This window comes from Zootoca vivipara, chromosome Z (assembly GCF_963506605.1).
Source record: "Zootoca vivipara chromosome Z, rZooViv1.1, whole genome shotgun sequence".
Classification (NCBI taxonomy): Eukaryota; Metazoa; Chordata; class Lepidosauria; order Squamata; family Lacertidae; genus Zootoca; species Zootoca vivipara.
The window spans coordinates 31,131,612-31,157,719 of NC_083294.1; the positions used below are offsets into that span (position 1 = coordinate 31,131,612).

At 44.7% G+C, this 26,108-nt stretch overlaps 2 protein-coding genes across 2 annotated transcripts; one reads left to right on the plus strand and one right to left on the minus strand.

Annotated features, from left to right (window-relative positions):
- Positions 1–1,977: 1,977 nt before the first annotated feature.
- Positions 1,978–16,883, plus strand: GLA (galactosidase alpha). The gene is made up of 7 exons (XM_035123353.2): positions 1,978–2,197; positions 6,925–7,099; positions 8,108–8,285; positions 9,447–9,538; positions 10,793–10,954; positions 13,157–13,354; positions 15,750–16,883. The coding sequence occupies exons 1-7, from the start codon at positions 2,025–2,027 to the stop codon at positions 16,059–16,061; spliced, it is 1,290 nt and encodes a 429-aa protein (XP_034979244.1). The 5' UTR covers positions 1,978–2,024; the 3' UTR covers positions 16,062–16,883.
- Positions 16,884–19,533: 2,650 nt separating this feature from the next.
- On the minus strand, positions 19,534–25,381 carry RPL36A (ribosomal protein L36a). The gene is made up of 5 exons (XM_035123354.2): positions 25,307–25,381; positions 23,669–23,774; positions 22,976–23,043; positions 20,156–20,278; positions 19,534–19,620 (listed from the first exon to the last, which is right to left on the minus strand). Exons 1-5 carry the CDS (start codon positions 25,307–25,309, stop codon positions 19,600–19,602), a joined length of 321 nt encoding a protein of 106 aa, XP_034979245.1. The 5' UTR covers positions 25,310–25,381; the 3' UTR covers positions 19,534–19,599.
- Positions 25,382–26,108: the final 727 nt, after the last annotated feature.

A 26,108-nucleotide genomic window follows, 5' to 3' on the forward strand; every position in this document is an offset into this window, starting at 1 on the left:
ACTCACGACCGATCCTTTCAGTCGAATCCCGTTGTCTCCAGCTTCCAACTGGTTCCTGAAAAAAAAACAGCCTTGTCCCTTTAAACGTTGCTTCGTCCTGGGGGTCCCGCTTGGACTCTCAATTACTACCAAGTGCCTCGGGTCCTGAGGTTGGTTTACCCCCCTGCAAAAGAGGCAAGGGCGCGCTGGGCTCCCCTTCCTCAGTGAACCCGGAGCTCAAGGCAAAACTGGGTCCCCGAAGTGGTCGCCAAATTGTTGTAAAATTTAAGCTGGTTCCTATGAACCCAGAGAAATGGATCTTGACCCAGGGAGAGCTCAAGGATCCAGGCAAGCAGACGAATTTAAGCGTCTCCTGCCCACCAAATAACAGAGACCAAACCAGGACGTACGAAGCAAGGCACTTTTATTTTAACTGTTGCAACAGGGTCCTTCCTCTCACACAGGAGAACAAGGAAGGAACCCCAAACAAAGATGTCTTGCCCTTAAAAAGAAATTTGAAATTGGTTTCAGCCCACCCCCCCAGAAGCATCATCCATATGTCACAGAAGGGGTGTAGCCCAAGACCCCCCTCCCTAGATTCATCATAGGTACATCATGAAAGGGGAGGTCTGGTGGCAGTAATCTGAGCAGTCTGGACCCTGCCCCCTGCCCCCCAAAACCTAATCAACAAAATTGAGAGATATTTACATTTCCCTGTTTCCCAGCCAAGTTAATCACACCCTTTTGTCTGGCAGTCAGGTATCAGGATGCCAGGGATTATCACTTTAATTCCTGAGACAATGAGAAGGTTCCCCCCACCCCACTTCTTCCTTGCAGAGGAACACCTGGTCAGAGAGAGAGTCAAAATGGTGTCAGAAAGGCCTGTCTTCCTGTGCTGCTTCAGACATGTGCCTGTACATTCATGTACATGTTTTATGAACAATTATTATATATATATAGATATGACCTCAAAATTCTTATAACAGACTCATGTAGACTAACTCTCTGCAATGAAGGAATCTCTATGGCAGATGGCCGGGTTGTAGCTAGAAATCGATGTGGCGGTGGGAAGGGAAGCCAGAAAGAATGGAGAGGTATCGGAATAACACTTGTAGTTTAATGGTGATTTTGGGGAAACAATAGAGAGGTAAGAGAATTCGGATTATTATAAGACAGGCACGTCCAACAGGTAGATCGTGATCTACCGGCAGATCACTGGATGTCTGTGGTAGATCACTGGTAGATCAGTGGCTCTCCCCAAAAAGCTGAACAACTTTGGCTGCCCTAAAAGAAAGCTCAACATTTCGGCCCTTCACCCCCCTCCTTCCTAAAAAAGCTCAACAACATTGACCTGAACCCCCCAAAAGGGGGTAGATCACTGCCAGTTTAATTCTGTGAGTAGATCGCAGTCTCTTGAGAGTTGGCCACCCGTGTTATAAAAGATGCAGGAGGAAATGATTAACAATAGGAGCCACAAAGGGGAGGAGGGAAGTCCAGGAGATTCTTTGGAATTTTGTTTCTATGTTGTATGTTGGATATGTGACTGTAAAATTTCAATCTGAAAACCCAAAGAAAGAAAGGGAAAAAGAAAGGGGGGGGGAGAAAAAGAAATGCCGATGTATAAATCATCAACAACAACAACAACATACGTTGCTAATAATAATTGTGCGACAAACAACGACGATGTGTTATTAACAATAGTAATAATAACGCAAACAGAAATGCCGCTGTTGCTATTCTATGCGCGGCTGGGTTGCAGCAACGAAAGGGTTAATGCCACACCCCTCTACGTTATGTCGTGTCACCCAACCTGGGTCCTCCGTTCCTCTTTCTGCAAGATTCCCCCACCCACCAGGATTCCTAAGGAGCGGATTGGTTAATATTTCAGGCTGGCCTCCGAAGAGCCCTGTGGTTGGCCGAGCGGCGAAAGGGAAGGGCTGCGATTGGCTGGATTGCCGTGTTCCTCGGTTCAGCATTTAACTCTTGAGTTTTGCGGCGCGGCTGGTCCCAAAGTCCGGGAGCGGCACTGCAAGAGGGAGCCGGGAATGGACCGGAGCTGTGGAATAGGGCTGCCGATGGTGCTGCTGCTGCTGGCGCTGTCCTGCCCGGCGGGCGCACTAGAAAACGGGTTGGCACGGACGCCGCCCATGGGCTGGCTGCACTGGGAGCGCTTCCTCTGCCAGATCGACTGCGAGCAAGAACCCCGCCGATGCATCAGGTGAGCGCCTGGGATATTGGGACAAGACGGCTGCCAGATAGAACATAGCGTTTTCATTCTTCAAAAACAAAAGCAGGATCTCAGCTTCATCCATCCATCTATCCAGTCTCTGTTAAAAAAAAGAGAAAAATCTGCAAGGAAGGAGAGTCTGCCACCTCCCAAGGGAGACCATTCTACTGTCAAACTTCCTCCTGATGTTGAGTCGCAATCTCCTTTCTGGTAACTTGACGCCATTGGTTCAAGTCCTACCCTCCAGAGCAGTAGAAAACAAGCTTGCTCCACCCTCGATGTGACAGCCCTTCAGATACTTGAAGATGGCTATCATATCTCCTCTCAGTTGCCTCTTTTCCATGCTAAACGTAACCAGTTTCCTCAGCCATTCCTCATTAGGCTTGGTTTCCAGTCCCTTGATCATACTGGTCAGCCTCCTCTGAACACATTCCTGCTTGTTACCAAAATAAAAAACTTAGTTGGTCTTTAAGGTGCTGCTGGAAGGAATTTTTTAATTTTGTTTCGACTACGTCAGACCAACACGGCTACCTACCTGTAACTGCTTGTCTATGTCCTTGGACACAGTACTCCAGGTGTTGTCTGACCAAAGCAGGATAGAGTGGTACTATGACTTCCCTTGATCTCTGGACACTGTATTTCTGTTGATGCAGCCTATAATAGCATTAGAATATTATTATTATTACATTATTTTAAGATATAAGATATCTTTATTGTCATTGTCCCCTTGCGGGAACAACGAAATTACTTGATTGCTACATCCACTCCGATAAAGCATTCCGCATAATCCAAAATTACAAAAACCTAATTAAAAACAGTAAATATAATACAAAATAACAAGTAAAATAAGATGACTTCAAAGTCCAGGGGAATCTTTTGATTTTTGCCCCGTCAGTTCCTGCTGCTGCATCATGGTGCTCTTGGGCCTTAGGACATCATTGCTTGCATTTGGGTTCACAAATTGTTAAATTATACCTTGTGGGTTCAGGCAACAACACCAGAGTCATCTTATCACCTGCTAAAAGTTTTTAAATGGGCTTAGCAGAGTTAGGAGGGTTGTGCTACAAGCGGTGTGCTTGTATACATGCTGAGACTTGCATGGAAGCATCACAGCTGTGACTTTTGCATCTAGTGGCCTTTTGAAGTGAATGCTTATATAAAAAAGGTAAAATGCTTATACGTATATACATACAGTCTCTCTCTCTCTCTCTCTCTCTCTCTCTCACACACACACACACACACACACACAGCTCTTTATACCTGCGTGTGCACACATGAGAGAGAAAACTCCATCAGGTTCATGAAAGGTTTGCCAATATAAAGGTGTACCACATATATCTGTTGCCATTACTGTGGGCTAAGACACTCCATGGCTGGGGAACCTGTGACCCTCCAAGTAATATTGGACAACAACTTCCATCTTTCCTAGCCATGGCCATGTTGGTGTGAGTCCAGCATGTGAAGGATTTCAGATTCCTCATCCCTCTTCATTTTAATGAAAGGTCGTCACCTTTCATTGCATGGTTCCTTTGCTTTTTAAGAGACACTTTAACCAGCAGATGAAGTTTTATCATCCATAGAGATCTGGGGCAGCGGAAGGTTCATCTGTTGATTTCCTGTTTGCAACTGTTAAAGGAACAAAAGACTTTGACCTTGAAGATAAGTCCAAGTGTGTTAATTATGTGACACTTTGAAACTCCAAAATCAGAAAATGTGTCCACAGTTGCCAGTGTGTAGTGGCAAACTCTGACTTATCTGCTATCGATAACTCACAATTTGCCTAGCACAGTGAGAAACTGACATATGCTGGTGTGTAAGTATTCAGGCAGGAGCCCCCAAAATACATTGAAACTCCTGTGTACTACAGCAAGCCTTGAAGCTGAGGGAGACAACTCTCTTTGCAGGAGAGGGAAAATACGTTGCATTTCTTCAGCATATGCATTACATTTCTAGGCGCCTTGGCAACAGACTGCCTTGGATTTTTGTAGCCCTGGTTTTACTGGCATGCATGATCTGGACCCATCTGGGACCTGGCCTGTGCTTGCAAACAGAATGGTAGAATGGTCTGTGTGTGTACCAGTTCAGATTGCAGATTGTTTCCCCACTAGATAAAGGTAAAGGGACCCCTGACCATTAGGTCCAGTCGTGACCGACTCTGGGGTTGCGCGCTCATCTTGCATTATTGGCCGAGGGAGCCGGAGTATAGCTTCCAGGTCATGTGGCCAGCATGACAAAGCCGCTTCTGGCGAACCAGAGCAGCACATGGAAACGCCGTTTACCTTCCCGCTGTAGCGGTCCCTATTTATCTACTTGCACTTTGACGTGCTTTCGAACTACTAGGTTGGCAGCCATTAGATAAACAACAGCAAATTCTCTGTGAATAGAAAAGTAGAACAACTGAGCTGAACCCGGTGCCCTAAGTTTTGTTTGTTTTGTTTGCAATTCTTTATGTAGGGGCACAGTCTGCAGTCTGAAGTTCACAGTGCCACCTCATTCTGCTAAATATGTCAACACAGGTTGAAGAAGCAAGCTGTGCAGTTTGCACACATCCTATGGCTGGCCTGGCAGATTATGTAGTTTCCTCTTTAATGGTTTACATAGCCTAAACATAAGCTGTTCCACATTCCATGGAATATTATGTGATTCAGACAGTTGGCTAAACTTTCCATGCAGGGCCGTCTTGAGCAGATCGCGCGCCCTGGTGCTGAGGGGCGGAGATCGCTCCGCCGCCCGCCCCGCCCTCGCAGGGCGCAATTGGTTTACGCACGGCTTCGCTGCGCGGCGCCCTCCTTGCCAGGTCGGTGCCCAGCTTACCAGCCCCCCGCCATGGTGCACTGCGCCACCGGGGGTCTATGTAGAGCCGGCCCTGTTTCCATGTATGTAAATTATCATGATTTATTTTTACATAGTGCCATGACTTGTACATGGACACTTTATGGAATAAGAGTTCCTCATCTCAAAGAGCTTACAGTTTTGCCTGCTGGGAAGAGGAAACTTTGTGCAACAAATAATCTGAGTAAAATGAATAAGAAGTTTTTCAGCTGGGGGATAACAGTAAGGGGCTGAGTCAATAACTTCACAGAGATGATGGGGTTTTCAGGCAGTTAAAGGCTTTTGCTGCTGTAGGTGCTGAAAGAGTGGGAATAGGGTGAGGAGCAACAATTTTTTGATTGATTAAGATGGTCTGAAACTGGAACCTTTTATGGAGCTGGTTGATACATCCAGGGAAAGGGGGGTAGAATTAGATAAATGTGGTTAAAGGTTATTATGATAGAAGAAATAATATTTGAAGGTATGGAAAAATTTTGGGGTATAAATTGTGAGGCTAATGGAAGAAGAGATGGATGGGAAAATAAATTTAGATTTGGATTAATTAATGAATTATAGGTTGAGGATAGTCAATGGTTTCTTCTTCTTCTTCTTTGTGTAGATTAGAATTGGTTGTGAAATAATGGAAAAATTGTGTAAGAATGATTTAAGATGATAAAGGAAAATTGTTTAATTTAGATTTAATAAATGAACCCAGTGTGGGGGGAATTGAGGAAGTCCACAATGTCAAATTAATGTAATGAATTGATATGTTTTTTTTCTTTTTTGATTATGTTTTATTTTTGGTTTTTGGTTTTTGTTTTTGTGTTGAAATTTTTGAAAATTAATAAATATTATTTGAAAAAAAACAAAACAAAATTATTGTAATAGCAATATTTAAATGTGAATGGTTGGGAGTCTGCAATCACAATACTATCTTGTATTAAATACCTTCCAGGTGTGCATTTTGGGGGGGGGGCAGGATTGCCAGTGGAAGCAGAAAATAGTTCTATTTTCAGTACAGACAAATAAACAGTAATATAGATGTTCTTCGCATTCTTCTGGTTTAATGTCAGTCTTAATTCTAATTGACATAGTCAACCTGTCCCTGTGATGTACCACTTTTAAGCTCCAGATAGGAACCCCCCTATGACGGAATGCTCCCTCATTTAAGAACAAATAAATCCTGCATGTAGAAAGTGGGTATTTCAGGAAAAGGGCTAAGTTAGCACCCTTCCCTTCTCCTTGACATGGCAGTGTTCTGTGTGGATAGTTTCTGTTTGTTTGTATGGAGCATTCCATTGTGAGAGCCTCCATTTCTGAAGCGGTACTACAGATCTATAATCTACAGTATATGAGATTTAAGACCACTAAACATCAGTATGTTTCTGTGTGCATGTACAATGTCTCTCTCACTCTATAACAAAAATGTAAGATTGTCATTGTGCAGCCCCATTAGAGGATTTGTTGAGAATCATTGCAGTTCTGGGTTTTCATGAAGGTAAGGGAGGGGAATGGTAGTGGTCATGGCATGGGAACAAGAAGGGAGGAACACTGAGAGGCGGAAAGTGGTTGCAGAATATGTAAGTAGACATTTTGCTAATTTCCCCCCTCATCACTAAGCAATATGATATTGGATTCTCATTGGATTCTACTTCACTACCAGCTCAGTGTTGGTACCCAGCTTTCGGGACCTTAGCTCAGTGCTGGAGCACTTTTGCATGCAAGAGGTCCAAGGTTCCCTCAGTCCCTGGCGCCTCCAGTTTAAAAGGATCAGAAAGCCAGAGTGATGACAGAGACCCTCTATTACACAAGATTCTGCAGAGCCTCTACCAGTCAGACAATGATGTTGAGCTATATGACCTGGAGGAAGGCAACTTCCTATGACTTTCCTTTTTTGCCCTCTTCAGCGAGCAGCTGTTCATGCAGATGGCAGACCTTATGGTGTCAGATGGATGGAGGGACGTTGGGTACCAGTACTTGTGTATCGATGACTGCTGGATGGCTCCAACTCGTGATAAGCAAGGCAGGCTCCAACCGGATCCAAACCGTTTTCCTAGTGGGATTCGTAAACTAGCTGACTATGTAAGTAGGTTCTTGCTGACCTTTCCTCCAAAGCTTCTTTCACCTTGAGGTCAATGAGAACATATAAATGAGGAGCTGGAGAGGATGATGGAAATGGGAGAACTTCCTGTGCCTGCTCCCCTTTCACAGTGTGTCCATAGCGCTGTAGAACTGCAGGGCTGAACGTGACAAGGAAAAGCATTCCCCATCTCTAGATTTAACCATCTGTAGGAATTGCTAAGAATTGACCCGTGGGTTAAACTACAGAGTCTAGGGCTTGCCGATCAGAAGGTCGGCGGTTCGAATCCCTGCAACGGAGTGAGCTCCCGTTGCTCGGTCCCAGTTCCTGCCTACCTAGCAGTTCAAAAGCACATCAAAGTGCAAGTAGATAAATAGGGACCACTCCGGCGGGAAGGTAAACGGCATTTCCGTGCACTGCTCTGGTTCGCCAGAAGCAGCTTTGTCATGCTGGCCACATGACCCGGAAGCTGTCTGCGGACAAACGCCGGCTCCCTCGGCCTATAGAGCGAGATGAGTGCCGCAACACCAGAGTCGGACACGACTGGACCTGATGGTCAGGGGCCCCTTTACCTTTAGGAATTGCTAAGAATTGACCTGAGCACATCAATTTAGACCAGCATCCTCTTTCCAACAGCAGCCAGCCTGCTGCCCAATACACCACAAGCAGAACATGAAGGCAGCAGCTCCCTCCAGTTGTTTGTCTCCAGCATCTGGTATTTAAAGATAGACAGCCCACTGGACATGGAGATTCCACTGTGCTCTCCTGGCTAGTGGTCATTGATAGGATGGCCCCTCCCATGTCCTTTCTCATTTGCTTGTGTCAACCCCTTTGTAGAGTAGCATCATACCTTCCATTGTTGAAAAACTAGTGCACCTTTTCTTAGCCTATTTTCTTCCCACCCCATTACCTAAAAGCAGGCCAAATTGTTTTGATTTCTGCTTATAAAACATAAGCTTTCCACTCCAGAAACCTTGCTGTGTTTCCCCTCTCAATTACCTGCAATCCAGATCCACTCCAAGGGGCTGAAGCTGGGCATTTACGCAGATGTCGGGAACAAGACATGCGCTGGTTTTCCTGGCAGCCGCGGTTACTACGATTTGGACGCTGACACCTTTGCTGGCTGGGGGGTGGACCTGCTGAAGTTTGACGGCTGTAGCTTTGACACCCTGGAACTGTTGGCAGAAGGTATGTCCCAGAGCAGGATTTGCCAGGAGGTCAGAGCGAACCTTTTAGCCTGCGTGGAATTTACTATTTACCTCAGCCTTGGATAGGGTCACCCAGTTCACTTCCCTGGAAGCAGGAGGGCGGGCTTTAAGGAGCAATGTGTGACTCACTTTGTCCTTCCTCTCTCCCCTCCTAAAACAGCTCACTGTAAATTTTCTGAACTGTCTATACTTGGAAGAAGCCACCAGCACCTTTGCCACTTCTACTCTCCCCACCCAGCTCCTGATCCAAAAGCTCTCTCCCGTTTGGGGCTTAAGGCAGTGTTTCTCAACCTTTTTTGGGCCAAGGCACACTTGTTCCATGAAAAAAATCACGAGGCACACCACCATTAAAAAAGTTAAAAAATTTAACTCTGTGCCGCCCTATATTGACTATATAATTATGACTGTAAGAAACACTTGCCAATTGCTGTGTTGGTTGCAATCTCCTGTAATAAGGCTTCACAAGCCGCTGATTTCTCTGCCAGCACAATCCTCTGCTCAGCAAGTTTCAGGTTGAGCTCATCCAGCCAGCTTCTTTAAGTTTGTCTAAAACCACCCTCCCGTGGTGGTGGCTGTTGAGAGCTGCGCTCGCCCCGTGTCGTGACCCGGCCGGCTTCCTTTCCGGCGGGTCAGTGTTGAATATTGGCGGCCGCCAGGCACGTAACAATGCAAAGCGCCCTTCTCGTCGCCGCATGTCGCGGCACACCAGCCAGCGTCTCGCGGCACACTAGTGTGCCGCGGAACAGCGGTTGAGAAACGCTGGCTTAAGGCACTGTTCAGGGTGTTTCATTTTAAGAAGACAATGACACACTTAAGTGCGTTCAGAGGAGGCAACCCGGATTTGGAGGGTGGGTGTCTGGAATTACTATGACAGGGATGAGGAACCTCAAGCCCTCCAGAGGTTACGAGACTCCCAAATCCTGTCAGCCCCAGGTAGCTGGGTCAAAGGTCATGGATGATGGGAGTTGAGTGCAACTTCTGAAAGGCCACAGATTCCCCATCCTTGATCCAGAGCCAGAATTCAGGGAAATGAGCTTCATTGGCCTTAACTTACATTTTTCACTTCCTTATTGAAGACCTTTGAAAGAAAGGCTTTGGTTATTTGTTTTCATTCTGAGGGCTTTCTGCTCTTTGCCACCAGGTTATAAGAACATGTCTCATGCTTTGAACAAAACAGGCAGAGACATTGTGTTCTCGTGCGAGTGGCCGCTGTATGAGAGACCCTTTCGGAAGGTAAGGAGAGGCCGCTTTGCAACCTTGCTGTTTCCCTGGGGCATATTGCTGGACTATAACACCCATCAGCTCTGACATTTGGCCATGCTTGCAGGGCTGTTGAGGGCTGTAATAATTCAGCACCAGCTGGAGGGCCAAAGGTTCCCCACACCTGTCCTAGGACAAGGGCTGGTAACCAAATGTTGATGGACTACAACTCCCATCACTCCTGACAATAAGTCATGCTGGGCTGAGTGAGGTCCGATGTGAATTGGAATCCAATAGCCTCTGGAGGGTCTTCATAAGTTCCCCATTCCTACACAGTAACCTCTGGTTGTGATGAGATTTACAAATCTGTGTATGAGTGCAGATGACTGTCTTTGCCACACCAGTCATATTTGGTGTGCTGGGAGCCTGTCTGGCTATGTAATAGTGAAACCCATTGATTGTGATGTTACGCTGCACCTTGGGAAAAGCATCTTCCTATCTTGCAACAGGAATGACTATAATCATCCACACCCAACTTGCCAGATCAATTATCTGAAGAGATGGGAGGATGTGATAACACTTCCCTCAGCTGATTTGCAGGGAACAGCCAGCTTTGTCCTGGTGTGTTTGTATGCTTGCTGTATGCAGGAGAGTCTGGGGTAACCATACTGGATGTCAGGAGTGGTTCTCAGAGAGGAAAAGGGTTCCTCACTCTTGCTGCAGTGGCTCCTCCTGTGTTCGGAATGTGTTATGTTTAGTCTCTTAGGAGTACAATATATAGATGGCAAGAAGGGGGAGTTATGGGGAAGCACCGTAGCTCAGAGGTACAGCATCTGGTTTGCATGCAGAAGGTTCCAGGTTCAATCCCAGGCTTCTCCAGGGAGAGACACTCTACCTGAAACCCTGGAGAGGCACTGCCAAGCAATGCAGACAGTGCTGAGCAACATGGACCAGTGGTTTGACTTTGTGTAAGGCAGCTTCCTATGTTCTTATGAAAAGTTTTATGGGGCAAATGACTTCAGGAGAACTTGTAAAAAGGGAGGGAACCCCTATCTAGGTCCTTCCCACACTTTATTTAAAGCCAAGTTGAGTCAGTGCTGCAAAACCCTGTTTGGGAACTGCCCTGCACAGTCTCTGGTAAAGACCCAAATAGCCAGCCATGCCCCTGCTGAATGCCATTCCATTCTGACACAGTGCTCAGTGGGACTGAAACATGACACATATATTAAATAAAAGAAATAAATTGTTGCCCCCTCTTTTCTCTCTGTGTCTTTACTCCTCTGGCAGCCCAACTACACGGAGATCAAACAGTACTGCAATTACTGGAGGAATTATGCTGATGTCTACGATGCCTGGGGCAGTGTCAAGAATATCTTGGACTGGACTTCTTATAACCAGGACAGCATTGTGGATGTTGCTGGGCCAGGGGGCTGGAATGACCCGGATATGGTAAGAAATCCTTTTTCTTGGTCACTTATTCCAGATTCCACTCTGTTGCTCAAACATCCATACCCTCACAGCCTTCCTGAGCCTAGGAGAGGGGCCTGTAGCTCACTGGGAGAGGAGAAGCTGCCCAAACTGTAGCAATCCCAGATAGGGCTGGAAGAGGCTTCAGTCTGAAACCCTGGAGAACTGCTGCCAATCATTATAGGCTGGGGGAGTGGTAGCTCAAAATGTACAGAGGATACCAGGCTGGGGTAGGAGGCTGTAGATATGCATTTGCGGACCCAAATATAATTAATTATTACTGTTAAAAAAATTTTTTTGCCCTTATTATTTGTATGGTGGTAGTGTTACAGTTGCAACCCACCTTAGAGCAGGTCATGGCTTCGTGGTGGGTCCTGACACACTAACTGGAAGACCAGTGCTGTAGAGCAGTAGGTCCCAATTAGCTATGCACCATGGACCCCTTGTTTTTCAAAAGACAAGCCATGGGACCCCTACTTTTGAAGATTGTGATATATCTCTGGTACGTTTTGTTACGTGAATGGTGCCACGGACTCCCTGGGTGAGTTTTCTGTGGCCCACCAATTGAGAACTACTGCTGTAGAGAATATTGAACTCGATGAACCAGTTCTCTGATTTTGGCATAAAATAGCTTATTGTATTCCAAAGTCATTGCTAACTGTATACTGTATACATACAGTACAATCCCGGCTGTTGAAAAGGGAGAGTCCCTGCTCATCAGTCTCCCTGCTCATCAGTCTGCCCTGGTGTCTGCCTTTTATTTATTCCCTCTCTGTCTTCCTGCAAGTCCAGACATCTGCTTTGCATGGCTTTAGCTTCATTTCTGGGTCGTATATTAATTTGCATGTTTTCTTCATGTTTATAAAATGACAATAAGCTGCTTGTGTTCCTTTCAAGAGCTTGGCTGCAAATAAGTTTTTACATGTGGCCCACATGGAAACTCAGTGTGGTATAGAGTGCATTTTATGGCCAAAGTGTCTCTGCACCATAAAATTTCTGCCTACTGGATACAGCCATTTGAGATGCCCTCAAGCTATTTCAGCTATTAATTAAACAAGCATTAAAAATGGAACACGTGAGAAAATAACATGGCATCCCTGTGCAGGGCCTTCCTAAGAAAAATACAGAGCAGCAGAGTATAAAGAGTATGATTCCTAATTCAGGCCCCAATCAAAATATACTGTACATTTAAATCAGTATCCTACCACTTTAAACAGTCATGGCTCCCCCAAAGAATTTTGGGTACTGTAGTTTGTTAAGGACGCTGGGAGTTCTTAGAATACCCTTATTACCCTCATGGATCTACTTGTTATTTTTTATATCATTTTTATTAAGTCTCCAACAATATTTAAAAACATTTATCCTTTTTTTAGTATACAAATTTCTTCTTGACTTCCCACCCTTCCTTTCCTGATTTATTTATTTATTACTCCTTTTTATTAGCTGTTTATAGATCTACAGCTTCTAAAATGGTTTAAGAGACAGTCCTTCTTCTCAGGGACCCTCAGAATGTAGCTAAATGAAAAGAGGGGTTTCCTAACAACTCCTGGTACCATACCAAACTACAGTGGTGCCATATTGCTTTAAAAATGTAAACTGCAGATGGAGCCACACATTTTAAGTGCACTGATATCAGGCTATATAAGTTAGCCTAAGCTGTTCTGCTGGATTCACCTTGGTGAAAATCTCCACTTGAAAGGCTTGTTGGAAAAGGAAGGTCTTTGTTAGGAGCCAAGGAGCCAATAAAGATGGTGCCTCCCTTTGCAAAGAGTAGGTGCTACCAAAATAAAGGCCTGATTTCTACACTGTGTGGAGCAGACCTTCTGATGAGGTAGTATTTGCAAGAGACCATTACACTGAGCCAGGCTGTTTGCTCATCTAACCCAGAATTGTCTATTCAGATGGACAGCATCTCTTCAGGGCTTCAGGCAGACAGACTTTTCCTAGAAACCTTTCCTCTCGTTTTAACTGGGAATGCCTGGGATTGAACCTTCTCAGCGCAAAGAACATGTGCTGAGCTGTGGGATTGGACGAATCTGGTGATAATTAAGGGCTGGATTTGGCCCAGGGGCCTCCAGCGGCTGATCACCAGCCTGGTTCCCTTCCTTAGTGTAGCATCTCGATACCTAAGAGTTGTAAGCCCCTTCAATATGGTAATTCTCCTCTACCACCCTCCTATGCCAGCTGGTGATTGGAAATTTTGGACTGAGCTGGGATCAGCAAGTAACTCAGCTGGCACTCTGGGCCATCATGGCGGCTCCACTTCTCATGTCCAATGACCTGCGTCAGATTAGCCCACAGGCCAAGGCTCTTCTCCAAAACAAAGAAGTGATAGCCATCAACCAGGATCCACTGGGCAAGCAAGGATATCGAATTACCAAGGTAAGACTTCCATGGGGGAAAGGCGAGTGGAGAGGAGGAGGAGGAGGAGGATGATTTTGAAAGCCGAAACAAGGTGGATTTAGTACTCTCCTGTTCTCAGTCTTGTTTCCCAAACTTGAGTTGCCAGCCTCTTTTTTTTTACTACAGTTCCCATCATCCCTGACCACTGGTCCAAAAACACTGGTCCCTGACCACTAGTCCAAAAACAGCCGGAGACCTAAAGTTTGGGAAACTGCTTTAGATGAAGTTTAAAGGTTGTACTCATCCAGATCATGTTCCAAATACAAATGGGATGCAGCCCCACCAACCTCAGTTAGGCCTCATCTGCCTGCCTTCTTACCTACAGCAATACCTGGTGGCCCTGTTGCCAGCTTCCTTCTCTGTAGCCTCAGTACTATTGTAAAATTCATTACTTTTTAAGATTTTAAAGATTTCCTCTCCTACATTCAAGCAGTATTGTCGCCTCTGGACTGGAAGTAGAGGAACTAGGGCAGAGGTCTTTCACACCACCTGCTCCCTCATCCTTTTAATTGGCAGTTCTTTTAAGGAAGTACAATTTAAGTTTCTTAAGAGCTGGTGTTTTGCAGCATTAAGAGTGTGAGCTGGGAAGTCTCCTTTCAAATTGCCTCTGATGAGCTTATAGGGTGGCTGCTTTTAAGCAAGCCATCTTTCTCCCTTCCTTAGATGATCTATTTAAATAAGAGGCGGGGGGTCCTTTTCAGCTTGAGGGCCACATTCAGTTAGGGGAAACCTGAAGGCTTCAGTATGCTGATGACAACATAGTGTGCGCACGCTCTGAGGATGACCTCCAAACCATCCAAAATATCTTTGCAGAAGCTTACGAAAAGCTTGGCCTATCACTCAACATCCAAAAAACCAAAGTGTTGCACCAACAACTACTAAATAACCCCTCTGCAGCGCCACAAATCCAACTCAATGGTGTAATGTTGGAAAATGTTGATCACTTCTCCTACCTAGGCAGTTATCTTTCCACAAGGGCCAACATTGATGCCGAAATCCAGCATCGCCTGAGCTCTGCAAGTGCAGCTTTCTCCCGACTGAAGTGCAGTGTTTGAGTACCAGGACATTCGCAGGGAAACCAAAATGCTTGTTTACAAGCTATTGTACTACCAACCTTACTATACGCTTGTGAAACATGGACCACTTATAAGCGCCATCTCAAACTCCTCAAAAGATTCCATCAACAGTGTCTCTGAAAAATTTTACACATCGCTTGGGAAGACAGACAAACTAATATCAGTGTACTGGTAGAAGCAAATATCACCAGTGTTGAAGCAATGATTCTTCAACATCAACTTCACTGGACTGGCATGTTATACGGATGCCTGATTATCATCTTCCTAAGCAACTATATTCTAAACTTAAAAATGGAAAGCGTAATGCTGGTGGTCAACAAAAGAGGTTTAAAGACTGTATCAAGGCAAATCTAAAAGAATGTAGTATAAACACTGACAACTGGGAAACACTGGCCTGTGAGCGCTCCAGTTGTCACTTACGGACTCATTGCTAAAACCATGCTTATGGAATCTTACTTGGCTACGAGTGTTCACTGAAGAATAAGAAGGGGAAACCTGAAGGCTGCATTCCGTGCAAAATTCCCAAGTTTATTCACACATACACCCACCCACACCCTTTCCATCCAGGCAAGCGAAAGGCAGCATCACAGTTCCAAGATGGTTACAGCTGGACAATACCACTCAAGGAAAACATGGAACAGGACTGGTGAGACACAGATACAGTGGCCTGGAGGTTTTCATTTGGCTCCTGCAGCCAAAATTCCCTGCTCCCAATTTAAACGAAGTTTCCCATTTTTGAATAGATATATAAATATCCTGAGTGCAGTCCAGAGACATCTGGAGAGCAAGAGGTTCCTAGCTCTGCTTTAAAGCAATAAGTAACATTGGATCAGGGTTATCACAGGATTGCTTCCTCCAGTATGGACCTGCTAAAATCTTAAGATCTCCATTGGAGGCCTCCTGGTGCTCCTGCTAGAGGAATTTAGATAGGGAGACAGCCTTGTCAGGGGTGGCCCCTAGTTTATGGAACACCCTTCCCTGAACACAATCTTTACAGTTCTGTCCTTGAAGCCCTTTTAGTAGTTTTTTAAGGGTTCATCATATAAGGTTTCGTAAACTTTGTCTTTACTGTTTTGTTTGTAAACAGTTTTGAGTGTTAACAAAAAAAGCAGTCTACAGAGCAGGGATGGGAAGACTGTCCTTCCAGATGCTGATGGACTACAGCTCCCATCATCCCTGGCTATTGGGCTGATTGACTGTGGCCAATGGGAGTTGGCAGCCCAACATCTAGAGGGCCACAGCTTCCCCATCTCTGGTGATTGTTACTGCAGCTGGTAATGGATGTTGTGTCTTTCCAGGAAAGCAACTTTGAGCTGTGGGAGCGGCCCCTGTCGGGCGGAGCCTTTGCCATTGCTGTGCTGAACCGTCAGGAGATTGGTGGACCACAGGCTTTTGTCTTCTCTACTGCCTTCCTTGGCAGTGGCTTAGCTTGTAACCCTGCCTGCTCCATTCAGCAGATCCTTCCCACCAGCATGGATTTGGGGCTGCACAACTGGGTTTCACCCTTGAAGGTGGTGGTGAACCCAACTGGCACAGTGTTGTTGAAGACAGTGGTGACTGAGGAGAAACTGTTTGATAATGGAAAAAAGCACTTTCCAGAGTTCTTGTAACATAGCATATTCCCTCCCTCAATTTTTTTTTTCTCCCAAGGAGGACTTTTAAGCAGAAGCAGGTAACCTTCCTAAATGTCTGGGAAAGGTTGCTACATCAACTCCTTAGTTCAGTGCCACATTCTTAATCCTGTAGTGACTTCTAAATTTCCTTTAAAGTGTAAGAACCTGTTTTGCTGGATATAGCAGTCTATGCCTTATTGCTCTTTGTCAAACATGGTATCAATACCATGTTTTCTTCTTCTACCTCTGGGGGATACTGAGCACAATGAATGTAGTTGTGTTGTTAAGAAAAAGGCTGTGGTTATATGCTGGTAACTCCTGTGGGCAAAGACCTATTCCTTCAGCTTACTCAAACCACAATATACACAACTTTGTTACTTTTAGCCCTCTCCCCCCCACCACCTAAAGATAATTATAGCACAGCTGAGATTACAAATGCACACCTCATTGTACCTCAGGCACTTTTCTGAAAACCTGTTTCAGCAGGACACTTTTGAGTAAATTGTACTATGCCTATTTATTGAACTTCTGTGGGTTTTGTTTGTTGTGTAAGCCTCATTGTATGGGGCGAAAGCAGTCTTATCAATAAATCTAGGGGAAATCTCAGCTGTGTTGCTACCAGTAAGTTTGAAGTCATCCTGGACTTTACATATCACTAAGCATCACTGCTTCACTAAAGTGATCCATACAATGTGATTGTACAAGAGATACTGGCAAAAATGTTTTCAATGAATCTTTCCTCTCTTTCTGCCATGAACTATATCCCCATTGCTGGCAAGGGATAATGAAAGTGAATTAAAAGTCCACATGATCAAGCTATTGGGGTTTTCGTGTTGTTATATTCCACTTGCTGCTTATTGGTTAAAGGAACACCACAATGGGGAAAAATCAGGTCAGTTGTTTTAGCCAAATACAATGAAGCAAGAAACTAAATTTTGCTTATGATTTCTTGAAACTTACAGTAATGTTTGTTTCTAGATTTTAATAAAGGTGCAAAAATCTCAAAATTATGCATTTTAAAGAAAAAAAGACTGAGAATATAGTTAGAAGTGATTATGGGAGTTTAGTGAAGGCATATCCTGCAAAAGCCTTTGAACTCTTGGGGGGGGGTTTCCCTTGTTGGACTACAACTCCCATCATCCCTAACCATTGGTCCTTCTGGCTTGGGCTGATGGGAGTTATAGTCCAACATCTGGAGACCAGAAGCTGAAAAAGGCTGCCCTAATCACTGCACAAATCAGTCTCTGCTAGAGATTGAAGAGGGACACACATGGAAAATAGCTTTCGCCTCTGCACAGTACATTACTTTCCATATTCCCAATGGCTTCGAGACCTGAAAAAGCAACGTATCTGCTTATCTTCTAACAGTGAGTCCCAGCAATGAAAGTACCGTAGTCCCAGAGAAATATGTTATGTCCGTGAATTGGCTTACGTTGAAGGTTTTTCCCAAGACATGTGCAAGTGGGGGGGGGGAGGCTAGACATGGGTATAAATATTGAATGAGGGGGAAAGGGGAACAGAGAAACCAGGGTTTGGTCCTAGGCTGCCTATATAAAATATCGCAGAGAAAACAGAATGACAAAAAGGAGTGAAATCTGTATGAATAAAAAGATAAATGCCAAGAGGCAAAAGCAGCCATGTCCTATACTTAGCAGTACAATATAATGAAAACAGCCCCCCGCTTTTTTCAGCAAGCCTCATAGTTGGGCACTCGGCCTCCTAGAGCAAAATATACACCAGGGGGGTGAGTTTGGTCAGAATCAAGTACGGTACCTTATATACTTCCAGAGTTAACACTAAAGACATTCCTTCTGGTAAATGAGTCACACCATGGAGGGCTATGAAAATTGGTGTCCTGGGCTTTTTAGACTCATCTACCTATGTATTCTCTGAAACCAAGAGAGCACATGGGTTGCCAGATGTGAAAGATATTGGCATTTTTTCCAGCTCTCCTACCCCACTATTGTGTTCGAACAATCTGGTATTTTTGTATGCTTGACCCAGCCTTTGTTCTGATGTCAATGTTTTGTGGGGATTGTGAACAGCCAAATTGACACATATCTCCTGCCAAGCCCCATCTCATGTAAAAATGGTACTTAAGGGGGCCTTACCTGAGGAGGTGAGATACCTGACCAAAAAGAGCCTTTTAAAAGCTGATATGCTTTTGCAGCCTTGTCCCCTTTACAACATCAGGGGTTCTGAAACAGGATTTTCTATGAAGTGGACCAGTAATGCTGATTCTTTGGAGTAAATGTTAACAAAGTGTAGTAAATAGGGTTTGATTAATTCAGTCTTGGAGCCACAGTACTGTACTCTATTTTTTTGGGGTCTTCTGTTTTAACCTTCTACCTGCTTTCCTCTCTCTTTATTCCTAATAGTTTCTTAATTTGGCTGCTTAAACATCGTTTGCCAGCCTCAGGGTTTTAGAATCTCCATGCGCATAGACCAGTGATGGCGAACCTATGACATGCGTGTCAGACGTGACACGCAGAGCCCTCACTGCTGGCACGCACCCCATTGGCCCATTCACGCTGTTGTTGTTGGTTTTCCCCCACCCACCCCCATTTGTTCTCCCGCTCCTACAGCCTGTCTCTGCTACAGCTTGTCTCAGCTGTTAAAACTCAGATTGGTTTTTAACCCTTTCTGTGCTGGTTTTTTGGCGCTTTGGCGGACTATGTCGGTGCTGCGTGTTAGTTCCAGCGAAGGTATTATTCGTCATTTATTTCTGTTCTCTTTCCCCCCAGAAAAGCGCAACAGCTTTGGGGCACCCCCCCCCCAAAGCGAAGCAACTTTTGCACACACACACCAAAAAACCCTCCAAAACTTTGGTCAGCAGCTCCCCCCAAAAAGCTCAACAACTCTGGACACTTTGTGATAAATAACAGGTTTTTGGTTTGGTTAAATAATTAGTTTTTGCTTTATTAAATAGTTATATATTACAATTATACATTTTTGTTATTTAAGCTATAAATATCGCAAAATTATGGTTTTTTTCTCGAAGTGACACACCACCCGAGTTATGCTCGGTTTTTTGGCGAATTTTGACACACCAAGCTCAAAATGTTGCCCATCACTGGCATAGACCCTTGGTATTCAGTCTATTGGAAGTTTAGGACTGAAGTTGTAAGTGCCCAGCACACTCTTCTCTGGTGTGTATGTTTAAGAGAGAATGGGCTGATGCTACATTCTGAGTAAATCACAAAGTTGTAGGTTGAACAAAGTAGTGCTGGGGCACTGGCTCAGAACCTTTTTAAAAGCAGTTGCTTTTGTGTACCATAGGTTCCCTCCCCTCTGGGGCTGGAGCGGTGGTGGCAGCAAATACCGAAGAGTAAGATCCACTGGTAAACTTGCATGGTTAGTGTGTTGCAGCTGGGCAACTAAGGGGGTCAATGAAAGCTCACACCCGCCTTGACACATGGATAAAATCAGATAAGCTCACACTAGTACACAAAAATGACTATGATGCATATTAGGGTGGTCCAATAAAACCTTTATAAAATTTCATACACCAACCAACAATGGGTTCCACAGCAGCCTAGAACTGGATAACCTGGCCCTGTAAGGGGAAACAAAAATACTGAGTATACAGCCAACAGCAACTGAAAGCATTTTTAATTTTGTAGATTCCCCGCCACCCCCCCCCCCCCATTTGCAAAAGAGGCTTGCCACTTGCTATCAGCTGACCAGGACCACTCCCAAAGACTATAGATATACCTAGTAAATGATTTCAAACCTGTATGATTGTGGGTCCCATATAAGGCACCCTGTAAAGTAGTTTTTCATACTACAGTATTTGAATCCACTGCACTCCTAAAAAAATTAAGGACCCTGAGGGAAGCCCTAACAAAAGATAGGTGCATGAGAAAGGTGTACATATCCTGATTTGTTTTCACTTATCTATTCCTCCAACTCTTTTCTGTCATCACACTATATCAAACCCACTTTTACAATCAATCTAATGGTCCAAAGGACAGCAATTATCTCCCATTGTCACAATAAACACCCACAATTAGCAAGACAGGCAGCATCACTTTGGACACTAAAGGAAGGGGCCACCATTGCACAGAACATGACATAGCAAAGGATTGTACCTTTCTCTTCTTGTCTCCTCCCAACTCAAAGTGCTTGCACCTCTTAATGGCCAGCATCCTCTTTGACCTGCAATTGGAGTCCACACATTCCAGTCTCAGCACGATCTTCTTTGTGGTCTTTGCCTGAAATAGAAAATAAAGTCTATTCAGGCCCTGACAAAGGCCTATCTCAACATGTGTTCTTTACCTTCCCTACACCTACTTACAAGGCAAGGCAGAAAGGGAAGCAGAAAAGTGAAAAGGTGAGGCAATCAAGTCAGATTAGTATTCCGTGAAAATCAAAAGTGACCACAATTAAGCTGGAAGCATTTTTCCGCCGTTTACGCCTGAAGGAGTATTTTCATCACAAACAAGAACAAGACAAAGTAGAACAAACAACATCCCCACAACACAACACCTCTCAACTTACTGGGGAACAACCATCACCCTCCAAACGCATTAATGAACAGAACATTGACCACCAACTACCACCGAAAAGATGTTACACAAAAAGGGATTCCACGTGGACCCCTCCTGATGGACGCAATACCACACTAGATCTGTACATCGACTGCTTCCGCCACAGAATCCAAACGGATGTGACCAGAAAACAGCATCACTTACAACAAAATCTAAACCATGCTGAAAGGAGAGCCATAGAAAATCTCAGGAACAACCCAGACATTATAATTAAAGAGGCGGACAAGGGTGGAGCTGTCGTCATCATGAACAAAAGTGATTACATCCAAGAGGCCCACAGACAACTTTCCAATACCGCCTTTTACATGAAATTGGACTCAGACCCCACACAAGCATACAAAAAAGAACTGAACAAGATTGTCAAGGAGCTACCCCTACACATCCAAGAACAGATCCTCACAAACACACCAGCGGAACCTCGACCAGGAACTTTCTATCTTCTACCTAAAATACACAAACCAGGAAATCCAGGACGCCCCATCATCTCAGGTATTGGCACCATTACAGTGGGTGTTTCCGGCTATATGGACTCTGTTCTGAAACCATATGCTATCAGTGCTCCCAGCTACGTACGTGACACCACAGATTTTCTGAGGAAAATACAATCTTTGAACAATCTTCCTAACAATACTATACTAGCCACTATGGATGTGGAATCTCTATACACCAACATCCCACACAATGATGGTTTACAAGCCATAAGGAACACCATTTCAGATAAAACCACAGCGGACTTTGCTACCAAACTCTGCCACTTTGTCCTTACCCACAAGCACTTCAAATTTGGTGATGACCTGTTCCTCCAGATCAGCGGCACAGCCATGGGCACCCGCATGGCCCCACAGTATGCCAACATCTTCATGGCAGATTTAGAACATCGTTTCCTAGACTCCTACCCACTCAAACCTCTCTTGTACCTACGATACATTGACGATATTTTTATTATCTGGACACATGGACAACAGACCATGGAAACCTTCCACCAGACATTCAATGACTTTCACCCCACCATCAACCTAACAATGAACCAATCTATGCAAGAAATACATTTTTTGGACACTACTATAAAAATACAGGATGGACGTATAGACACCACCTTATACAGAAAACCAACTGACCGACAAACATATCTACATGCTTCTAGCTACCATACCAAACAATCCATCGTATACAGCCAGGCCCTACGTTACAACCGCATCTACAGACAGAGAATCTCACCTAAGAGATCTACAGCAAACCTTTTTAGAACTAAAATATCCACCTGATGAAGTTAAACAACAGATCAACAGAGCCAGACTGATACCTAGAGAGAACCTGCTACAAGACAGACCCAAAAAAGAAAATAACAGAACACCACTAGTCATCACATACAGCTCCCAAGTTAAAACAGTACAATGCATCATCAGAGATCTACAGCCTCTCCTGGACAATGACAGCTCCCTTTCTCAAGCTCTGGGAGGAAGACCTTTCATTGCCTACAGACAGCCACCCAATCTTAAACAACTCCTCACCCATAATAATACAACCACCAGACTTAACATGGACACTGGTACCAGAGCCTGCAATAAACCCAGATGCCAACTTTGCTGCCACATACACCCAGACAACATCATTACTGGCCCCAACAACATCCAACATACCATCTCAGGACTATTTAATTGCTCATCTTCTAACATTGTGTATGCCATCAAATGCCAACAGTGCCCTTCAGCTCTCTATATTGGACAAACAGGCCAAACCCTACGCCAAAGGATAAATGGCCATAAATCTGACATCAGGAACCATAAGACAGAGAAACCAGTAGGAGAACACTTCAAACTCCCAGGACATTCTATACAAGATCTCAAAGCAGCTGTTTTATTACAGAGAAATTTCAGGAACAGACTGGAAAGAGAAGTTGCTGACTAATTGCAGTCATCAGCAGTCGTTAACAGCCATCTCAGGTTTACCACTCCCATCAGGCCATCACCCATTCCCACCCACCCCCGCCACCCTCTGTATATATATAAGGGTCTGACACTTCTGTTTCAAGTGTATCTGAAGAAGTGTGCATGCACACGAAAGCTCATACCAAAATAAAAACTTAGTTGGTCTTTAAGGTGCTACTGAAGGAATTTTTTTCTATTTTGCTTTGACTCAGACCAACACGGCTACCTACCTGTAACCACAATTAAGCTGTCTGAGATCCCAAAAAGCAAGATCCAGTCCCAGAAATCATGATTTTCCATTTTCAGTCATTCATTCATTCATTCATATTAATTCCTGAAATAAACCCGCAACAGGAATCCTCCAGGTCCACACCAGCATACTTAGCTTCAAGTTGCACCCTACAAGTTTCCATAACCTTCCAGTCAGGCTCACCTTTTTGCGGAAAATGGGCTTTGTTTGGCCACCATAGCCACTCTGCTTGCGATCATATCGCCGCTTTCCTAATGGGAAGAAATTAAATCCTTCAGATAACAGTGAAGTCTACTTGAAACTCAACCCCCCTAAACACTACAAGGACACAGGAACAACTAACTTCACCATGAGGTAGGTTGGCTATCTGTTACTACAACATGCAATTGTTTCCTCCTGCCACACATTCTCGGAACAGCTTACCTTGCCTATTTTTCTCCCCTATGGTTTTCAGGTTTCACAAACCAGGTGGTGTTTAACTACTTTACTATGATAGTGTTGTGTGATGAGGTATATACAGGGAGAATCTTTATTTTTAAATGTTAAGAGAATCTCTGTATTCCCTTATCCCCACCCCCACATTTTGTATGGGTTGTGCACACAAAGGCCAACACTGCAAGGTAAAAGCAAAATCCACTTAATAAAGTAGAACACTTCATGTATTCACAACATGAGCTGATTCCATATTTCCCACATGGCACAATGCTCTGTACTCCTCCTGCATTTCCTTAAATTAATGAAAGATATGCTCAAATAATGTTTTACAGATGGCAATCCAAGTTTTTTTTTTTAAAATGTACCATTTCTACAATACTGCAGGCATGCTCTTTGTGATTCCAAGAAATCAGGAGTAAAATGTATAGTTCTGCAACTTACCCTGAGCATACAAAGAGTCCTTGCCCTTCTTGTACTGGGTTACTTTGTGGGGCTGGTGCTTCCCACACTTCTTGCAGTAAGTCCTCCGGGTTTTGGGGACGTTCACCTGGCAAAGAAGAGCAAGTTTTACAGCAGTAAGTCTTTCTCCTTAGCTTTGCATGCAACCATGTGATTATATCCTGATAACTAGCTTACCATGTGGTCAGGCAGAGTAAGATGTCCCTTAACCTAGCATACAAGGGGGCCAAGGTTCAATTCTAGGGCATCCCCAGTTGAAAAGGATTTAAAGCAGCAGGAAAACACTTCTCTAAGACCTTGGGCAGGCTAATGGAATATAGTTCACAGCAGTGTTCTTTTCAAGTCCTAAGATTGTCCAAAATATAATAGCTTGAGAATACACCACTATTGTCCCTTGTTTTGTAGGTTCACAAACTCAGACTAGGGGTCAGATCATTGAAGCATAAAAAAATGAGAGATGTTTAATAGCTTTATGAAAGCCACTACCTTTCAAACCTCAGCAACTCAGGAGAATAACAAGGTACATAAAATGCTTTGAAGAGGTGCCTGATCAAGTCTAACTATATTTCGCCATTGCACTAGTTCACACAATAATTCTGCATACATGCAGAAAGTTTATACGTGCAGGTCACACACTGTCAAATCATGCTCATTTTCTGCCCAAGTGTTTAATAATTGCAGAGCATTTTCCAGCAAAGAACAGTCACCATCTGTAAACACCTGCAGAAGATCAAGCATCCACTGAAGTTTAACATAGGCTGCTTTATGAAATTCTGGCCTCAGTAGGTTACAAGACTGCCAAAAATCTCTGTTCACCCAGAAACTGTGTGAGCGCATGTGAGATAATACTCAATTAAAATCATGTCAGCTTGCAACATATGAGTATCAAGCAGAATAAAACTAAGGACCACACTGAGAGCAAGAATGCAAGTCCTCCTGGATCAGACCAAAAGCCTATCTAATCCTGAATTCTTTTCCACCAGTGGTACATATATCCCCACCCAATTACTGAGGTATTCACTTAAGTCATTGTTAGTGGTCCTCCATGGCTCGGATACACAGCTAACATCCACCAGGAGCCACGCGTTCAGTACAGTGGGCCCAATTTTAAGCAACTACCCTCATTGTTTAACTTCCAGAAGCCACAGAAGCCACTCTTTAATAAAAAAAAATCCCCGCAGATATTTTTACTGAATTGGTTGTTCAGGTCTACAAGACGGAATTACAAATAATCAAATCCCCGCCAGCACGAGAAGGCTGGGTTGGAAACCTTTCCACCGAGGAGCTAGTTTTCCATACGCAGAAATGTCAGGGCCCTCCGCCAACAACCCCGCCACATGAACCACAGCGCAGCCTACAATAGCCTAAGAGCGACTTGCACTACCGTCAGGGTCCGGCTCACTTAACAGGCACAATCAGGGACTACCCTTCCCCTCCATGCCCATTCTTGCCTTGTCAACCTCGGGCCTTTTCCACCCCCCTTCTCTCCATAACCCGGCGATTCCCCCAACCAAATCCCCCCAGCCCTGTCGGCCGTCTGCCGCCGCTTCTCTCGGACCCACGCCCGAACCGCTGCCCTTAGCCTCCCGAAGCGGATGGCTTTGGATCCGAGCATCTCACCATCTCGCCAGCGTCAACGTCGCCTGGACAGAGAGAAAAAGAACCTCTTCCCGGAAGCGGAAGTCAAAGATACGCGAGAGCAGAAAAAGAAAGGGAAGCCAGAAGGCCAGAGCGTCATTCGCAGGCTCATCATAGAGTCGTGTCCGCCACCTTCAGGAAAGGAGAGGGAATCGCGGGCACATGTGCTTACTTGAGAGTCCCATGGACTGCAAGAAGATCAAACCTATCCATTCTGAAGGAAATCAGCCCAGAGTGCTCACTGGAAGGACAGATCGTGAAGCTGAGGCTCCAATACTTTGGCCACCTCATGAGAAGAGAAGACGCCCTGGGAATGACCCTGATGTTGGGAAAGATTGAGGGCACTAGGAGAAGGGGACGACAGAGGACGAGATGGTTGGACAGTGTTCTCGAAGCTACGAACATGAGTTTGACCAAACTGCGGGAGGCAGTGGAAGACAGGAGTGCCTGGCGTGCTATGGTCCATAGGGTCACGAGGAGTCGGACACGACTAAACGACTAAACAACAAGTGCTTACATGGCTTGTTCGCGTTGCACGCTTACTTGAGAGTAACGAAGCCCCATTGCACTCGGCGGGACTTACTTTAACTTGGGTTAAGGTCGTGATGCCAACCTAGCAGTTCGAAAGCACGTCAAAATGCAAGTAGATAAATAGGAACCGCTACAGCGGGAAGGTAAACAGCGTTTCCATGTGCTGCTCTGGTTTGCCAGAAGCGGCTTTGTCATGCTGGCCACATGACCTGGAAGTTGTACGCCAGCTCCCTCGGCCAATAATGCGAGATGA